Genomic DNA, 20,452 nt, shown 5'->3' on the forward strand with positions numbered 1-20,452 from the left:
AAAAATAAGTGAAGCGAATTCAGGTAGGGAAATTATAAGTGTATAATTTGTAAAAGATTTGTCTGCGGGAAATGTACGAAGGAGAAACCAATTATCTGTAAAAAATGTCAAATGACCGCTCATGGTAAGAATAAGTAGGTGTAAAGTACCGCCACATTTAGTATTAAACTGGTAAAATTAGTCCGATTTACGTCTTGTGCGGGCTCATTTTAATCAAAAGAATCTCAACTATCCCTTGGTGCTACGATTACAAAAATAAGATGAAAACTATAGAAAATGAAATTTTTTTATCGCGGCATACTATTGATATGTGTCTGTTTCCTTTTTTTTATTATATTCATTCTCTATCATTGCCAGTTGAAGTAAGATTTCGTTGAGTTTGAGGCGCTAAATGATGTGAGAAGCGTGGGGATAAATCTTGAAAATTTAAAATCTAAAATTTTTAATTTTAAATTTTAAATCCCGTACAGATTTTAGTGTTTAAGCAAGCGTTATTGTATTTACAAATAAATACATAACATTACAGTTGATATTAAAAATTATCATAAGATTATAATCAAGTTACAATCAGTGTTACAGACGCGTACACTTATTATTACTATAATATTATGTAATTATAATTTTACTCTGAACCGATAAAGATAAGGCGGCCACATAATCTTCAGATCATGAGATATAAATTTCCTATTGGATAGCTAATTTGCTCTGTCGATATTTCAGGGTCGTAAACAAAAACGTCTATCATATATACCATCTATGTACATTTCAAAGCCGTGACGTTACTGCCTCATGGTTGAATATCACATTCCCGTTATTCTTTGGTTTATTTGTTCCGACATGAAAGCATTCCCACTGAAACAGTTGTAGTTTAACTTTTTTTCCTTATGGCTGTGATTATTTCTCCTAAAGTTAGCTAATTACCAATATTAGTTTTATATTTTCTATTCTTTTAGAATTAGTTTATTGTTTCCCCTTTTCCACCGGTGACTCTCTTCTGCACGTGAGAATTAATTTGGTAAGTATACTTTTATCTTGACGGAGGCATTTGTTATCATTGTGTCTTATTATATAATATTTAATATATTTTTGTTAGATAACAACAACAACAACAACAACAACAACAACAACAACAACAACAACAACAACAACAACAACAACAACAACAACAACAACAACAACAACAACAACAACAACAACAACAACAACAACAACAACAACAACAACAACAACAACAACAACAACAACAACAACAACAATAAAAATCCATACAAATAGATAACAATTAAAAATAATTCATAAAATTCAACTAAAAGTTTTTATGTTGTTGTAGAGGCTAACTACATACTTTTATGTTTAGCTGTGTGTATTTTTCAAATGAATTTACTTTGTGCAACAAATATTGATCTTTTAACATCTTGCCTTAAAACTGTAATAAAGAATATAATAAGTTTTATTTTCTAATTGATATGCATATTAATTTGACAAGTAATTTGGGTTTCTCATTAAACTACAAGATGTTAATGACATAAAATATTCTTTTTATATAAGTTGTATTTCCAAGAAGATAATAATAAGATTAATAACATATGAAAATTCTAGGACGAATTTTTTAAATTACAGCTACTAAGACACATATTGGAAAGTCATATCTGATTTTTTTGGTTGAATATTTTAGTCGTAGGTAAGCAAACAAGCTGACAACTTTCAAAAATTTAGATTTTTTATTGTAGTTTAAAACTGACATTATTTATATTTCTGTGGTAGTAATATATTATTATATTAAAATTTGTATCATCTAGATTTTTTTCATGTTTCTTAGTGAGATATGCATAGCTAAAAAAGTGGGAATCGAATTAATTACTAGTCAATTAAATTTTTTATTCTGTTTATTAAAAGTCAGTTATATATTAGATTTGTATATAAAAAGTAGTTAACTGTCTGTTAAGAATGTTAATGTAATTAACTGCTATAATATGTTCAATACGTATCGCATCAGATATAAATAATTATTCTTATTGGTTTTTAGGTAGGACAGGAATGTGGTACTTATAGATATATTGAGAAATAATAAAAATAAGTATAAATAATGCAACAGGGAAAACAAGTAAACAAACATTTAAAACAAACATTTTAAACAAACATTTAAAATCTGAATAATTAATATTTTATTATTTTGAATTTGATTTACAACTATTATTAGTTATATCTATTATTACAGAATCAATGTTTCGTTCAGTAATAAGATTTAATTTCAAAAATGTATTTTCAACTTTTATAATAACTATCTCCTTATAACTACTGCTGGGGATTTTTTCTATTTGAACTTTCTTTCAGGTTTTGCGAGAATCTTTTTAAACCATGTTTCGAATGTCCGAATGTTCATTTCTTCATATTATAAAACTATTATATTATAAGATATTATAAAACAATTGAACATTATATATACATATAAGAAGTGACCGAGGCCAAGTCTACACAGCGCGTAGTCACGGTCCTGCATAGCTGTGGCCGGTGAGTGATGACCGTGTGGCGCCAAAGTTCCGTACACGCGCTCTTCACGGACATTTTCTTAACCTGTCCGAAAGAAAAACTGTTCTCACGCTTCTCACGGGGGTGTTCCTCTTCAGAAATGTCCGCAGAATCCAATGGTGCATAGCTAGTGATTATTGCAAGACACGAAAAAAGTTCAAATTTGTTCCACAGTGTTATTAGTTAATATGTAACGTATTTTATTTTTAAATTCCAATTAGAGAAACTAACGATCTTTCCACCAACCATTATATATTTCATTAAAATCTTTATTAAAGAAATTCCTGTTCTTGGTCATATGACTTGTCGCTCTGGAATCAGTGTACCAAGAATCTGTCGACTATATTTTTCAACGACTTTGAATGCTTTCCCATTATTGTTACTTCTTTCCATCTGATTATGTATTCTTCTTCTGTACTCATCCACCAGTCTACTTTTAACTAAACTAGCAATAAATCATTTTCCGGCCTACTCTCCAGTGTATTTCTTAAATATTTTCCTTAATATTTTCTCCAATCACTGATCTTGAATATTAGACATATCAATTATATGTTTCTTCATATCATCATTTTCTTCTAATTTCGTACTACGTCTACTACTTGTTTTAATAAAAAGATCTTACTTGATGACTCTTTCTGGTGGTATTTTTGTAATGATAGCCAAGCCTCTTATGTCGTTGTTAATGACTGAATATGCACGAGTTAATTATCTTCTACTAGAAGACCAATTGTTACCCTTGTCCATGCATCTTGAATTTTCCAATATTCGCTTGGTTGCTCTGCTTTCTTCACGACCGTATCCCATAGTCCTTTCTTTATTAATAGTAATTTATTTTTGTATCGCAATGATTAATAATTATCATTGTTTAATTTTGTGATCATAATACGAGCTGCATCCATCATCTTGTTTTATTCCTGCATTTCTTTGCATTATTTTCTTTTAAAGAAAAATGTGATTTTTATTCACTATAAACTTTATTGCGAAAGCAATACTTGGGCCCATAACTTATTGGTTTTATAATGGAATAACAAGTCAGTTTTTGTTTGAACTAACACAGTAGAAAAACACAATGTTTTTATCATACAAAAACTCGGAATATAATGAGAACTACATTCATTTATTCTCTTTATACGTCATGGAAATCCGAGATTTCTTTTCAATGGATTATAATTTTTATCCACAGAGTCGAATCTATAGATGGTGGCCATTATTAATTCTATTTTTAATAATGTCCATAAATGAATATAGTTTTAAGAAAAATATCGGGTTTTTGTCATTAGATTATTATTGTTGTTTTAACATATTTCTTTTAAACATTTCAACTCTTAGATATTTTCTCTTAAATTCAGACTGTTGTTTTTAATTATATCAATTTAATTGATTAAAGCTCTTACGTCTATTTCTTTCAGAGGTATGTATTTGATAAACTGTCAAGAGCTTGGTTGACTGATCTTCAAGATGTGAAACTATGGAATCAGTGTGGTGAGTTGCACAAACTAACTTATTTTTTTTTACATTAATCATTTATTTGTTATATTTTACAATACATGAAAGAATGATATTTTTTTAAAGCCATTTTTAAACTACAGTGACTCACACAACTGATCAAATAACAAAAGAAATGATTAGAAAAAAAATAAAATATATGTATAAAGTATGTATATTATTTTACAAATCTATAAGATATAAAGTGATTAAACAATACACTGAGTTTTCATACAAAAATATAGTTAAACATAATATTACAACTTGATCAAATATGAGAGTTTTTCCTATGTCGACTATTAACACTAAACGTACCGGCATTTTGCATATACCTATCTTACCATAAGGGGTCAAATGATGTTGATGCAATAAATGTTGATTTTTAGAAAGAAATTCTTAATTTATTAGGAAATCATTCGCAAAATAACGTCTGATTTCTAATAAAATGTTCAAATACGTATTTTTATTTAAATAAAAAAAAAATCAATTAATTGCACTTTTTACATATGACTGGTTTTTCCTTCATACATTTTCCACAGAAAAATTTTTTACAAATTATGCAAATTTGAGTGTATTGGGGTTTTATGGGGATAAACCAAATCACCTAACCAAGACCTTACCTCTGTCGACACATTTTTTCTGTATACTCTTTAGCACGTGGCTTCTTAACCTCACTTTCCTTTTAGTTATTTCACGTTTACATACAATGCTCTGGGCCCATAACCTATTGGAGTTTTATGGGGATAAACCAAATAACCTACACACTGAGCACTTTCTTTATTGTATATTTAATATGATGCGTTAGATGTCTTTAGATTACAAACTGTCGCAGAACGTTTCTTTATACAGAGCACCGGTACGCACAGAACAACGTGGACTCACCGAATAGCCGTGCCGACAAAACGATATACGAAAACTTAATGTCTTTTGTTTGTAGAGTGGGTAAATAGCCGATTTAACCCTTTTAGTGCCAGGCGAAAAAGAGGTGCCAAGCTCTCACATGTCTTGCATGGTTTCTTTTCTTCATATTTCTTTCTCCAATCTTGTTTGCCATCCTTTGTTTTTGTGTTGTACTTTCTTTCTACCATGCTTTCATAGTTTCTAATCTCATTGAAGAGCGTGGTTGAATCTTTCACTTCTTCCTTGTTTATTTTATTCATTATGGATTCTGGTAATCCTATGGTTATATGGTGTTCTTTAATCTATGTCTTTATTTACATCTAATATTAATCTTTCTTTTTTTGTAGCATAATTAATCAGTGAACCTTCTTTGTATCTGAATGCTAGAGCATATTTCCATGTACTCCATCCCTTATCTGCGAATGATTTTAAAAATCTATCCTTCCAGTCTCCCCAATTATTGTTTATTGATAGTTTAATGGTTGTTGCACGGTGCCAATCGGAGCATGATTTTTCCAAAAATAGTCTCAATATTTCAATCTTCATGTTGTATTTTGTTATTTTAAATCTTGTACATTCCTTTTCAAATATTTCCATCCACTGTTTAGCATTTGAGTCTTTGCTACTGAGTTTTTCTATTATGAATTTATCTGCAACATGTTTTAAGTTCTTCTCCTCTTCCTTCTCATTTGATGACTCAAGTAACTTCTCTAATATCTTGGGTAAGTTTGACTTTTCTTCCTCACTGCTGTTTTTCTTCTCCTTTATTTCATCTAAGAGATATTCCCTAAATTCTATATCTGTTAGTATGAACCATACACTTGCAGTCTCATGCCTATACTTCAGTTTAGCCTTTACCTTAGTGCACTTTCTGTCATTAGTGAGGTTATGGTTATCACGTTGGATTTCTCGTCTTTTGGAGACACTATTACTTTGAAATCAAATTGCAGTTTCATTTTTGACTACGATTGTCGTTTATAATTATCTCTTGCTATCTGCCGTCGGTGGTAATAATAGAACAACGGGTGTTTCTCTGTGAACAAAGTTTCAACATTTATTTACATCGATTATTTACATTATGTACATTATGTACCCCCTACCTGTGAACAAAGAAACGACAATTGAAGCCCCTTATTATCACCTCTTTATTCACGCCAACTTAATTGTTTTTATCTTCTAATGTTTAAAGTTCTATTTGTCTATCTTGCTATTATGCACGTGTGCCCGATTACCGATTATCCCCATTTTTATCGCCATCTAACGTAACGTAACGTAAGTTAGTTAAACGCGGAGTGGAGCGCGGCAAATTGGATCTTAAAGGGAATATATTTTCTTTAGATATATATCGAGTCAGGGGGTGAATAATGGAAATACAAAGCCTAGTGTAAGGGCAAAGTGCAAAGGACAGGATGAGTCAGTAGGTACAGGAGACTAGATGAGTAGGCGCTTGAATAGTGTGATTAGGATGTTTGTTGCCGGATGATTCTATGTGTTTATGGAGTGATGAGATGTTGCTGTTGTCGATGAGTTGGTCTTACAACACCTCCCTTCTTTTTGTCCAAAATTTCTAATTTTGGAGTAAGATGTCAGCGATTTAGTATCCTTACGATTAAATATTGTAACCTACGTTAATTATACAAAGGTTCTATACTATATATATGTACGTATAAATTTGCCGCAGTCGTGTACAATAATGAATGTTTTAACTCTATACTATAATTTATAAATGTTACATATACAAATACTATAACCTAGAATAAGAGTAGTGTTACAAACATGGGTATACGTTAAAATAATTTGGTAACGAGATCGTATGAATCCTTATTACTAGCAATTATTAATAACTATGCGGAACACGCGATTACAAAGAAGTTGTACTTTTTCGCGTTCGTGATCCAGACTTTGATCGGAGATTGTAAGTATGACTCTTTGCCTGGTGATGGTCCACAGGTTCCTCTTCGGCAATGCTAATGGGTGTCTCTTGTTGTAGGGAACTTTGTATCCCTCCACGCCTTTCGAACAGAACGATGTTGTTGAAATGGTCTCTATGTTCACTATGATTATTTGAATCAAAATTACATTGAACGAAGTTTTTAATAATTGGTAGCACCATTTCTCTTGTTCTGGGACTCCTGGTAAAACAGCAAAAACGCTTGAGCAGGTTCCAGCAGCCAAGCCAGTAACAGCAGTTTCCAAAAAGAATAAGGATTAGGATGGCAGTAATTACTCCTAATGTTATCGTGTACCAACTTGTATGAGTAACGATAAATGGCTCCTTCAGGAGATGAGTTAGCAATTCATCGAACTCGTTGAGTTTTTTGCTATTATATTTTAGATCAGTCAAATCAATGTTCATGAGTTTTATGGCCTTCAGAGATGTTACAGATTTATGAAGTAAATAATCTGTTGCTTGGGTACAACAGTCGTCTTCAGTTAAATTAATTCGGGGGACATAATGACTAATATTTTTGTTTATGTAGTTTGTGGGTTCCAATAAATAAGAAATAGTATATCCTTTGCTGCCATTGTGCAATTGTATTATGCCTGTCTTCTTTAAAATGATATCCTCCATGTGATTATTGGTGTCCTCACCACAGATGATTGTCAGCGTAATTGATTTTTGTAAAACATACAGCTACTGATTGTTTCCAATGTAACTCCATACTTCCATTTCGGCGTTTATTGTTCTTGTTGAGCAGTCTTGCGGTAATTGTTTAACATGGGGAGATAACAACCGTACCTCGCAGGTGGACTCCTCGGTGGTTCTGGCTGTATTTACGTTGGTGCATACGTACTTTCCTTCCAGATACTCAGCGCAATTCTTCAAATCCGACAGGACGGCGAAATAGGATTTTTGCTGGGATATGAGTAGGTATGGATTTTGAGGTGTGATAAATGAAAAGACAGAAGTATTTTGATGTTGAACGGGTAGTGGAATCAGGTTGAACAGGTCGAAATTACTTTTTTTCACGAGTGGTAATTGTATCACAAATACTACAAGCTCGTCTATTTTGATGCTCTGAAGCTTCTTTAACTTGTAAATCTTAGGTAAATTTTTGTAGGTCGGGGTAATAACTAATTCAAATTCACCTTTGTAATTAGTTAACTCTTTGCAAAGGTTCTTTGGTGTAATTAGAAATGGGGAGATTATGTTATGATTACCTAAATTAATGGATTCTATATTCTTGTCAAAATTATCAGAGACCTGAGTGCATAAAGAGAGTAAGATGGCTACTTGTTCCATAATAGTTGCTTCTAACGATAATTTTATAACGTAATTATTTGTTTCTAACATATAGTTATTAATTGTTTTCATATTGCTGTTCAGAGTGTCTTCTGTATGTTTTAGAGATTGAATTGAATTATTAAAATTTTTTATAGTACCCGAAACTATCTGTATCTGAGATTTTAACAGGGTTTGCGTTTGTCTATTATCATTTAATAAAGCTTTGATACTATCAGAATAATATCTGGCATCGTCCGCGTCCGGGGTGCCGATTAACCAATTTAAAACATAGGAAGCTCCATTAATTAATCCGCGTCGTTTACGCTGTTTTAAGTAATATACTAATATATACTCTTTACCTTTTGGATCAAATTTATTCCTTATTCTTGTACCTTTCTCTAATGCGATGACCTTGCTTCCTATTTTTCTGAGAAAACCAATAAAAGGTTTTTCATAGGTCCATTCTTCATATGGAGTGACGTCTTTGTTGGCTTTGGTTGGAGATCGATTCTTCAAGAATACTGATGTGTTTATGGCTTTGGCCCAAAGTGATGTCGGAAGCATACCTTGTAGGAGCATACAGCGTGCCATTTCCACCAAAGTACGATATGTCCGCTCAGCAATCCCATTTTGCTATGGTGTGTATGCTGTTGATAATTGACGTGTTATGCCACTTCCTTTTAGAAATTCATTGAACTCATGAGATAGGTACTCCTTCGCATTATCAGTCCTGAGCTTCTTTATTCTGCAGCTAGTAGTATTTTCCGCATAAGCTTTATATTCTTTAAATGCTTGGAAGACATCCGATTTGTTTCTCAGTGTTTTTATACATATGTATCGACTCTTGTCATCGATAAATGTGACAAAGTATTTAACTCCCCCAAGTGACTGTACACTAAATGGACCACAAATGTCACTATGCACAAGCTCTAATTTTTTGCTTGCTCTGTGCTGAAAAGTACCGAATGGGAGTTGGTGTATCTTGCACTTGTCACATACTTCACAACTCGGATTTTGTTTTTCAAAATTATCATTTATCCCAATTGCCATCTGCTTACTCTTTAGATTTTGAACATCATTGAAAGTCAAGTGTCCTAGTCTTTCATGCCACTTGACTAACTTATCTTCATGTTTCTGAAGCATTGCCCTTTGTCGCATTGTCTCTTCAACTACATATAACCCATCTTTTTGTTTGGCTCATTCTTTGGTCAACAGGTAAAATAACTGTCACATAATTTACCAGATTGCCAACTAGATAACATATCGAGACTCCGCTGGTACCAATCAGGGTGCCTCTGGATATATTTAGACAAAGTATGCCCTTCATCTAATGCTCCCGTGCTTCAGTTAATATCTTGCACTTGCGGTGGAGAGATCTCCCATATTTGCTGGTCAACAATCTCATTGCACAATATATCTTTCTCAATGCCCTTTGATCCATGTGTCCAGGGTTGACATCCAGTCTGTTCTTGACAGACGCTTCCTTCTACTTGTCCGTGTTCTGTGTGTGGCAGAATGTGCTGTTTGGATTGTCCATTCCCCAGATTTTCTCATTGAACCCTGCTATCAGACTATTCCTGGTATTTTTCGGCATCAATGATTTCCTTCTCCTCGTTATGGTTCCTAAACTGTACACATTGTCCATCGGTTTTATAGCACTTTCAGTCCATCTTAATTTTCTCTTTATCAGGCCATCGATGAATTCCTTACACCTGAAGTCCCAGTTGGGATCCCACTCCTCTTTCAGCGTGCCTTCAGGAGTGTCTATGTCAATAAGTACTCCGCCTGGTTTACATACATAGGTGGCGTGCTGTTAATTGTGCCTTTGCACAGCTTTTGCTTGCTTGTCTTTTGCAGAACATCTCCCAACAACACGTAATGCGCTAGACATGTTTGCGAGTCTGCGAACTAGATAAAATGGTATCCCTGCTCTACATAGTCACCTAAAGCACCAGGCTCCACTAGAACCTTACCTCTGTCGACACATTTTTTCTGTATACTCTTTAGCACGTGGCTTCTTAACCTCACTTTCCTTTTAGTTATTTCACGTTTACATACAATGCTCTGGGCCCATAACCTATTAGAGTTTTATGGGGATAATCCAAATAACCTACACACTGAGCACTTTCTTTATTGTATATTTAATATGATGCGTTAGATGTCTCTAGATTACAAACTATGTCGCAGAACGTTTCTTTATACAGAGCACCGGTACGCACAGAACAACGTGGACTCACCGAATAACCGTGCTGACAAAACTATATACGAAAACTCAATGTCTTTTATTTGTAGAGTGGGTAATTAGCCGATCTTCATTATCAACAGAGTCGTTTTATTACCCATGTACAATCTTATTTGACATTTTCTTCGTGATTGGGAAATATTGTTTGGGCTGCTTGATGTTCTTTGTTGTAGGTTTTCCTTACTTTCAAGAAATTCGTGATACTTTGTGACTAGGTCATCTGCTAAAGGGAAACGCTGTCTTGATATCTTTATCCCAGTTGTTTCCCGATAGGGTATCCATGCACTGTTTCCGGCTAAATCCAGGATATTGAAAAATACAGTGCTGGACGAAAGTATTGGCACAGCATGATTGTTATGATACAAATGTTTATAACTACTAAACAAATTGATTTAAACAAAAAACTTGTTGACGTATTCATTTATTATCTATCCTAGTTTATTACATAACAAGAGCAACAATATAAATAAAATAATACACAAAATAATAGCAAAAATATATTTATTGAGCATTTTATGGGTGGTTAAAAGTATTGGCACAGTAGAATATTTACGCTAATAACTAATTACATAATAAAGTTCTAATATTTTGTTGGCAATCCTTTCCTTTTAAGGACTTCCTGTAATCTTCTGGGCATCGAGTGGACTAATTTTTTAGTGAATTCAGGCACAATATTGCTCCATTCCTGCAGAAGAACTTTCTTCAGTTCAGACTTGCTTGTGATATTATGTTTCCTAATTCTTTTTTCCAATTCGTTCCACACGTGCTCAATGGGATTCATATTCGGACTTTGAGGTGGTGTGTTTAATGTGTGGGCAGTGTTATATATTATCCACTGACGAACAATATACGTCATATGTTTAGGATCTCGATCCTGTTGAAAATAAAAATCCCTGGGGAGGTTCCATTTTTGAGCATTTTTCAAAAGATTTTGTTTGAGTATATTTAAATATACATATTTATCCATTGTCTCATCAATGAATATAAGTTCTCCTACACCCGATGGTGCCATACACCCCCACACCATTAAACCACCACCCCCATGTTTCACGGTGGCTTGCAGATTCAGTTCGTCCATCTCCGTGTTGGGTTTTCGCCATACTAATATTCTGCCGTCATATTTAAAAATATTAAACTTACTTTCATCTGAAAACATGATTTTGTTCCAAAAATCAGTATCTTTCGTAACAAACTCTTTCGCGAACTCTGTTATTTTCTTTTGGTTTATCTTACTGATGTAGGGCTTTCTTCGTGCTATACGGGCACAATAACCGGCATCCTTCAATACCCTACGTACAGTTTTGGTACTTACTTCTTTTTCACATTCAGCTTTTAACATCGAGGCAATTTCAGTCGAATTAGTTTTTGGATCCTTCTTTACAATATTTATAATTTTCCTTTTTTCTCGAATTGTTACCTTAGAAGGGCGACCACTCCTAATTTGATTCTCTAGATGTTCTTCACTTTTAAAGCGTTTTATGACTGAACGCACAGTAAAACGACTTTTGTTTATGATTTATGCAATTTCGTTGTAAGATTTATTCATCTTGTATAAATTTAATATTATTTTTCTTTCTTCAATTGTGGTTTCTTTCATTTTTCTAGACATTATTACTCTTTCTTGGTTTTTTGCTGTTTAATAACTGAAGTCTCCGGTTTCATTGATCGAGTGTTATAACAAAAGACTAACGGGGGATTCCCCTTCGCTATTTCCAAATGACGATCGGAAATCGTTGAAAACGGCGACGATACATTGTTTATATATGTGCTGTGCCAATACTTTTGTCCACCCATAAAATGTTCAAAAAATATATCTTCGCTATTATTTTGTGTATTATTTTATTTATATTGTTACTTTTGTCGTGTAATAAACTAGGATAGATAATAAATAAATATGTCAAAAAGTTTTTTGTTTAAATCAATTTGTTTAATAGTTATAAGCATTTGTATCATAAAAATCTTGCTGTGCCAATACTTTTGTCCAGCACTGTATATGCACAGGCCTATTCTATTATCTATTGGATTTGGATTTGACGCTGTATTTTCGCGTCATTTGGTGAACCACATCGACGCCAAATTTAGTCTTATTATAATAACTAATTGTTTCAGGTGTTCGCTTTCTATTATTTTTGGTTTTGACAAAATTTGGAGAGAATTTTTCTTGGTAAAAAATAAGCTAAGAGAAAAACAGAAAGCGAGAAATTGAATATTAGATAATATAAGAATTTACAGAAAGTCAGATTAGCGAAAGAAATGACAGTGAATGTACGATTTTAAAATAAATTTTGAAAGGGGGTCATTTGAGCCCGCTTGATACGTTTAGTGTTAATACTTTGTATAGCCTCCTTCTGTTTTTATTATTGCTTTAATATGCCTTGGCATGCTGTCTACGAGATTTCTGCATTGTTCCCTTTAAATATTCTGCCATGATAGCACGACGTTTGCCCATAGTTGAAAACTACTTCTTGAACCAGGTTCAAAATTAGCTACAAATCTTTTAAGTAAACCCCTTAGACGTTCTGTGTGATTCAGGTCGGGAGATTGCGGAGGCTAATTAAGAACTTGATACTTTCACTTGAATGGTCACTAATATAGTATAGGTTTGCTCCATTTTTCTAAGCTTCTTAATAAACTATTTTCTAAAATTTTTATGTATGACTTAGCTAGTCATTGTCCCTTCAATTTTTTTTTTCAACTAACATCTTCACTATGATGACTTCATGTGTCTGTGATGACTTCAGTTCGGATAATCCAAGGCCACTTCGCCGGTGGATCCAACCAAATGTAACAATCTGATCAAGGTTTTCTCGATCTGATCGTTTGAATATTGGAAACGTGTTTCTTCGGCTGATGCCAAATCGAGCTTAGCTCGCAACACGAGTCCGGGGTCGTTGCAGAAAAGAACAATAAGGATACTGTCCAAAGTCGAAGGGCCTTTATATTTTAGGCTCTCTGTTGGGTCAATACTACGATTCAAGTCGGCGGTATCTACACACTCAGAGGGTTTTTCGACGCAGAGAGTTAATTCTGATTCTCTCAAATAACGCATAAGGTATTCGCGCTGTAGCATCAACTCTACAAGCATGCGTTTCTCCGGTGACTTATATCGTTTCAGATTAGCAAACATCAATGCGTAGTGACTTTTCACGTCTTCTCTCCACGCATGCAATTCCTTACCCAACTGTCGACAGATGTTTTTGGCGCAACTTTCCAAATTTGCGACCTCACGTGTCAGTTTTCTTGACCACCTCCAAATTTGACAGTCGGATGAAGGTGGTGTGACTTTTGCCCAGGACTTCTCCATGTCCATTCTTGACCCTCCGATCTGAAATAATCAATTTTAGTTTCATCAGACCATATTACTTTGCTCCAATCAGCTTCCGTAAAATTTTCGTATTTTCTGGTAAATTCCAGTCTGAGTTTCCTATGACGCTTAGTGAGCAACAGTTTCTTAATTTTCATACGCCTATGCATCCGTATTGTTTTGGCACTAACATTAATATTGCAATGCGTATGTAAGTGCTGTTTCATTTTTACAGCATTATAAATATTACCATTACGTATTTTTCGAATTATTAATCGCTTTGTAGTAGAAGTCAACTTTTTTTAGGAACACTTTTATTTTTTATTAAAATTTTTTTGAAATGTTGATTGCAATAATTTTCCAATTTCTACTGTTTTGGCTTTATCTAGTCGTTTCATGGCTACATATAATAAAATATGCTTTTGAAACACTTTAAGTATATTTTAATATATTCAGAAACGTAAATAGTATTTACTTGTATTTTTATATATGGTAGAGTTGACAAATATTGATCACAATTAGAGATTTATTAATACTAATTTAAAATTCACAAAACTGATTAAATGTAATATTGCTCTTACTTTTCAAATAATGTATGCTTAGATCTACTGAGATGTACAAAAAACTGACGAAAACTAAAAATTCAGTGCCCAAGCTACCAAATAGCAGATAACTCGGTGTAAACAAATGGTCAGGGTCGCTGCATTTTGTTATTGTTTTGAATATTTTAAACACTTGATGAGTTATGTGAGTCACTGTATATGTCACATGATTTATGGATATTTGAAGTTTTAATATTTATAAAAATAATAGCATAAAAATCAATTATTATTTTAGTCTTAATATGCCCGCTTTTTTATGACGTAAAAAAATATGTAGCATTCCATTTAAAAAAATGAAGGTGACCTTTATTTCTAGAAAAATATTAAAAATACAAAAAATTTAGATACTCTATCATATTGCTAGTAAAATATACTACAACTTTCTTCTTTTCGGTTTTTTTTCTAATGTTTACCGTTTATGAAGAAACTGATGGTACAAATTATCGCGATATATAAGTTAGGAACAAAAATATTGGTACAACTGACTCTTCATTATAGAAACGCATATAAATCAAAGAAAAAACACAGGATTAGATTAATTCTTTTCATGAACTATAACTATTAGGTTTATAGTTTGACAATATTACAAATATATTTATACTAATTTATTACAAAACAAAAAAGAATAATAAAATGCACATTGACAGCAGTTTTTAATGGAACAAAAGTATTAGTACGCTTACAAATAGATAGTATATTATTATGTTTTTTATATAATTTAATATTTTGCGTGTAATCCCTTATTGTTTATAACGGTTTTCAAATTGTCTGGCATGGAATGCACTAGTTTTTTTTTGTAATTTCGGAGCTTATTTTATTCCATTCCATCATCAATATTTTTTACAATCGTTGTCCGTTGATGATATAACGTTTTTTAATAGATTTTCCCCAATGAGCCCAGAGATGTTCGATCGGGTTTAAATCTGGGGATTGCGGTGGGGTTGATAAGGAATGTAGGGTATTAAAAGCTGTTAAATTAAATATTTATTGTATATAATTTATAACATAAAGAAATTACAATGTAAACAGAATCACTGTGCTTTATCGTGCCTCTTTATGCTTAAAAGACTTACAAAATGTGAAACCATAAAAATGCGCAGTTTTAACGAGCACACTAATACTTTCTGTTGAATGGGAGGATTAACTAGAGTATAGATGTCGCGAACATCTTTCAATCCCCCACTTTTGCGACCACATATACCTAATAATTGTTATGTCTTGTCCTATCGTTAGTTTACATTTATTAATCCTATCGTTTTTACGCATTCATCGTGTTTGACTGGTTTTAATCCCTTTGTGAGTACATCTGACGAATTCTCATTTGATGAAACGTATCTTAACTTTATTAATCCCTCCTCTAGTTTTTCTCGTATTACGTGATATGATATGTCTATGTGCTTTGTTCTTGTTCTGTCCATCTTGCTTTCTGAGTAAGCTATAGCCAACCTGTTATCGGAAAACATATTGAACGCTGAAATATAATGTAACAGATTTAGTTCTTTAAGTATCATCTCTAGCCACATTATTTCTTTAACACCATACGACATTGATACATATTCTGCTTCCATCGTTGAGGTTGAAATACATCTTTGCTTGGAGCACCTCCAGTTAACTACATTACCTGCTATTTTTACAACCATTCCTGAGAAGGAGTGTCTATCGTCAGGAGAAAAACAAATTGTTAGGAGAAGGGGAAGGAGAGGAACTAACCCACAGTAGGAGTCACTGCTCCAGTCTGCATTGCAAAATACTGATATGTCCTTACCTTCGTTACATTTATATAACATACCATAGTTTCGCGTTTTACTTGGATATCTTAACATATGTTTTACTTGAGACCAATGTTGTTCACTAGGTTCTGTATTGTACTGAGATAACTTTGTTACAGCAAATAGAATGTCTGGTCTGGTTCATAATGCTAGATGCATTAGTGATTCTATCGCTTCTCTATATGATGCATTACACGTACTCTTTTCTTCCTCTGTCGTTCTTGAATGCGTCTCTCTTACTAGTCTAATTCCTAGTTTCAATGGAGTTTTTGCACCGCGACATACTTGCATTCCATATCGTCTTAGTATTGATTCTGTTGGAGTTTCATACAAAGTATAATGGAACAAAAGATTGTGGCATTCGACGCGGACAGCTACGAGCCTAGCGCAGCAGCGCGGACCGTGGAGAGAGTCCGTCGTCTTTTCGATCGTCAATTGTCTCCAGCGTGGATCCAAAAAATGTATAAAAGGACGGATCCACGCTGGACGACCAGAGTTGTGTAAACCTGCAAGCACATCATTACGGCCCCATTCCGTGTAAAATTGGGTGGTCCTTCGACAATAAATTTAGACGGCACGAAGTGCAATAATTAGGGTCTAGTTCGTACCCTGACATTGGTCCTTCGGTGCCGGATTGTTCTGGCATCTGTTATCAATGTCAGGGTACGAACTAGACCCTAATTATTGCACTTCGTGCCGTCTAAATTTATTGTCGAAGGACCACCCAATTTTACACGGAATGGGGCCGTAATGATGTGCTTGCAGGTTTACACAACTCTGGTCGTCCAGCGTGGATCCGTCCTTTTATACATTTTTTGGATCCACGCTGGAGACAATTGACGATCGAAAAGACGACGGACTCTCTCCACGGTCCGCGCTGCTGCGCTAGGCTCGTAGCTGTCCGCGTCGAATGCCACAATCTTTTGTTCCATTATACTTTGTATGAAACTCCAACAGATTCCATATGTGGTTTTTGTGTAAGTAGTATATTTCCTTTGGTATCTCGTTCTATTTTCATTCCTAATATATGATTAATTTTTCCTAGGTCCTTGGTCTCATAGTTCTTAGAAATCCTCTTTACAACTTCATTAATTTTCATTGCTTCATGTGAAAAAATAAGAATGTCATCTACATATGCTACTAGTATTGTTTCATCTTCTTGTTTGTAGATACAACTTGATGGTTTTAATCTTTTAAATCCACAACTTATGAGAAAACTATCTAATTCTTCGTTTCAGTTTCTATTGGCTTGTTTTTAACCCATAAATTGGTCGTAATAGCTTGGCTATTTATCCATCATTTCTCTTGTATAACAGAGTTAAATCCATATATATTTCTTCTTTTAGCGAATCGTACAGAAAAGCGTTGTTAATGTCTAGATGTCTAGTTTTTCGTTTAAGTGTTACAGACATGGCTAACAGCAATCTTATCACAGAAAAGCTTGCTACCGGTGAGTAGGTATCAGTATAATTTTTACCTGGAATATTTCATTCCAGCAGGATCGAATAAAAAGAGAACGATTCCTTCTATATAGGTACCTCCTCCAGCACGCAAGATGGGTATAATTTGTTGACTGCATCCTGTGACATTTTTTACGATCCTTAGAAATAGTGTTACTATTAGAAATTCTGGCCCATTTAGATTTAAAGATTTTGATTTTATTCCACAAGTAACCGATGTTGGTTTGAGCATTTAAAGATGCAGCAAATCTAATAAATGATTCACGCTTCCTTGTATGAAGAGTTTTCCTCGTGAGTGCACACTGCTTCTTATATGCAATCCAATCCTGCATGGCTTCTGAATGTTTAAACTTAAGGAGAGATGCCTTCTTAAGCCTTACAGCTTTAGTACAATCAGCATCCCACCATGGTTCAGGATTGGAATGGAAAGTAAAGCGATTATCTCCCCTATAATGGGTGTTTTGCTGAACAGCCTCCTTCATCTTATCAACAAACATGGTGTATTGATCCGTAGGAGATTTGGAACCAAAATCAGAAACTATGAAAAACTTCCACTTATTATCCATTGTGGTGTAATATCCAGTCCAGTCTGTTCTATGAGTAGAAATGCGGTTTGTTTTACATCTGTGAAAATACTTATTTGTCTGCAGCTGTATAGAAATAGGATAGTGATCAGATCCCAAAGGATCATCCAGTTGATGAGCTTGAATGAGATGGGCAACGCCTGCTGAAGAAAAAACTAAATCCAGATTACTATCTGTCTGGAAACAATTGCTAATTCTGGATCGTGTGTCAGCATTGTGAAGGAAAAGATTCTGACTTTCCATTATTTTATGTAAATTAACCCCTGCATCATCAGAAGCAACACAATTCCAAACTTCATGCAATGCATTAAAATCTCCGAACAAAATGCAGTCACCATCCATCAAGAGTCCTTCGATTGCCTTTTCCCAGCTGCTTAACCAAAGACTATGACCAGGAGCCCTATAACACGCTACAATATTAATTGGTCTATTCAAATTTTCTACTCGAATGGAACACATATCAGTAAATTCATCAAATTTGATAACGTTATCCAGAAGGTTGGCGGAAAGACCTCTTTTAATAAAGATAGCTACGCCACTTCCTCTGTGGTCTATCCCATCTTTTCTTAGACAATAAAATTCAGGCACGTTAAACCTAATATCTGGCTTGAGCCATGTCTCAGTGCAAATGATAATATCATATTGCGCTGAAATAATTTCTATTTCAGATTTTTTGTTTTTAATACTTCTGCAATTCCATAAAAGAATATTGAGATCCTGGTTCATTATTACTATTTCTTCTTAAGAATATTAGGTTTATATTGCTTAATAGCTGCTTTCAAATTATTGGAAGGTACTATAGGTGAAGATGAACGGCTTGGTATTATCTCTAAAGTTTCCTGATGCGATTTAACCACAAGTTTAGGAACTGACTCAATTGGAAATTTGTTTTTGAATATTTTCACAGAAGTTGATTTGATAGTAGACTGAATATGATTTTCTGAAGAAGAAGGAATATCCTTCCAAGGAGCTGCTGGAGTGGAAGGAATTTCCTGCCTTCCAAAAGATTTAATAGCGATAATTTTTTCAGGAGAAGGCTTCTTCAGTTCTGGGAAGTTCTCTTGAGTAAATGCAGGAGCACGAGGAGCAACATTACTTTGAACCATACCAAGGAATTCAACAGCCAACTTTTTGGCTTCTAAATGAGGAACATTCTTAAAGGCCTTAATCTTATTGATCTCCTTCTCAGGGGTTAATACCTTACAGGAAGAGTCAAGAGTAAAATGGTCACCCTTGCAATGCAAACAAGTTTTAACACCTTGCTTACATATTTCCTCAGAATGCTCTTCTGATTATCCACAAAACCTACACCTAGGTAGACTCTTGCAAAATTTAGCCGAATACCCAAAACGTTGACATTTGTAACAGATTTTACTGGTTCAATATAAACTTCAATCTTCATGTTATAAAGCTCATAAACCTTAATTGCATCAGGTAAAACACTACCTTCAAAAGTAATCAACACCGTTTCACTTGGAACCCATTCAGGTTTATCACCTTCTGTGCCAAATTTCTTCCTATTCAGTCTCACGGCCTTCAACACTTTACACGGAGATAAAGCTTCTGTAATTAAGTCTTCAACATTAAAATCCAAATCAAAATTTTTCAGGATACCTCTTCTCTCAGTTCTAAATTTGGGTATGAAGGCCCTGATACCTTTCTGTTTAATTTCAGAATTTAAAACAAAACAATTAGCAGCTTCCCCAGATCTAAATTTAATTTCTGCCTTTCCCCTACCTGAAGGGATAACTTCTTCAGCATTAGCTTTGAGATAATAAATGGTTTTCGCCAAATACAACAGATTTTGGCTGTCAGTACGCTTTAAGAAATCCGACTCAATTATCACTGAAATGTAAGCCGGGCCAATATGCGATTTCGAATATAAATTAACCTCTTTAATGCTTTCAGGAATGATAGACTACTTCTTCTTTGACAATACGAGGTGTGGCTATTAAATAACGAAACTGACGCTGTAAAACATTTTATTTTGATTTCATACATATTTACTTATTATCACCTTCAATATACACCCCTCCTCTATCCCTACAACGCTCCATGTGAATTTTCCATTGTTCGAAACAGTGCTGGAAGTCTTCTTCTGTCAGCTCCTCAGGACGCGTGCCGCTTTCTCTTTCACAGCTTCAACGGACTCAAATTTTGTTCCTTTTAATGCAGATTTCACCTTAGGAAACAGATAGAAGTTGCATGGCGCAAGATCCGGCGAATAAGGCGGATGGTCTAATACTGGGATGCTGTACTTGGCTAGAAACCTCTTGACAGACAATGCGGAATGAGCCGGCGCATTGTCTTGGTGGAGAACCCATGACTTGTCCTTCCACAATTCGGGTCGT

At 34.1% G+C, this 20,452-nt stretch overlaps 1 protein-coding gene and 1 long non-coding RNA gene across 10 annotated transcripts; one reads left to right on the forward strand and one right to left on the reverse strand.

Annotated features, from left to right (window-relative positions):
• The first annotated feature begins 777 nt into the window (after positions 1–777).
• On the forward strand, positions 778–19,795 carry LOC116433732 (uncharacterized). Of its 9 annotated transcripts, none has more exons than XR_012999555.1 (5): positions 778–1,015; positions 1,094–2,104; positions 2,335–2,719; positions 3,939–8,778; positions 19,132–19,795. It is a non-coding gene; the product is annotated as an uncharacterized LOC116433732 (long non-coding RNA). The 9 variants fall into 9 exon arrangements; XR_012999559.1 differs by having other exon boundaries at positions 3,939–4,011; positions 19,132–19,745; XR_012999562.1 differs by having other exon boundaries at positions 2,335–2,648; positions 3,939–4,011; positions 19,132–19,745.
• On the reverse strand, positions 4,784–5,921 carry LOC116433731 (uncharacterized). The gene is made up of 2 exons (XM_031992152.2): positions 5,773–5,921; positions 4,784–5,701 (listed from the first exon to the last, which is right to left on the reverse strand). The coding sequence occupies exons 1-2, from the start codon at positions 5,868–5,870 to the stop codon at positions 5,212–5,214; spliced, it is 588 nt and encodes a 195-aa protein (XP_031848012.1). The 5' UTR covers positions 5,871–5,921; the 3' UTR covers positions 4,784–5,211.
• Positions 19,796–20,452: the final 657 nt, after the last annotated feature.

Source organism: Nomia melanderi, chromosome 10, assembly GCF_051020985.1.
Source record: "Nomia melanderi isolate GNS246 chromosome 10, iyNomMela1, whole genome shotgun sequence".
Lineage (NCBI taxonomy): Eukaryota > Metazoa > Arthropoda > Insecta > Hymenoptera > Halictidae > Nomia > Nomia melanderi.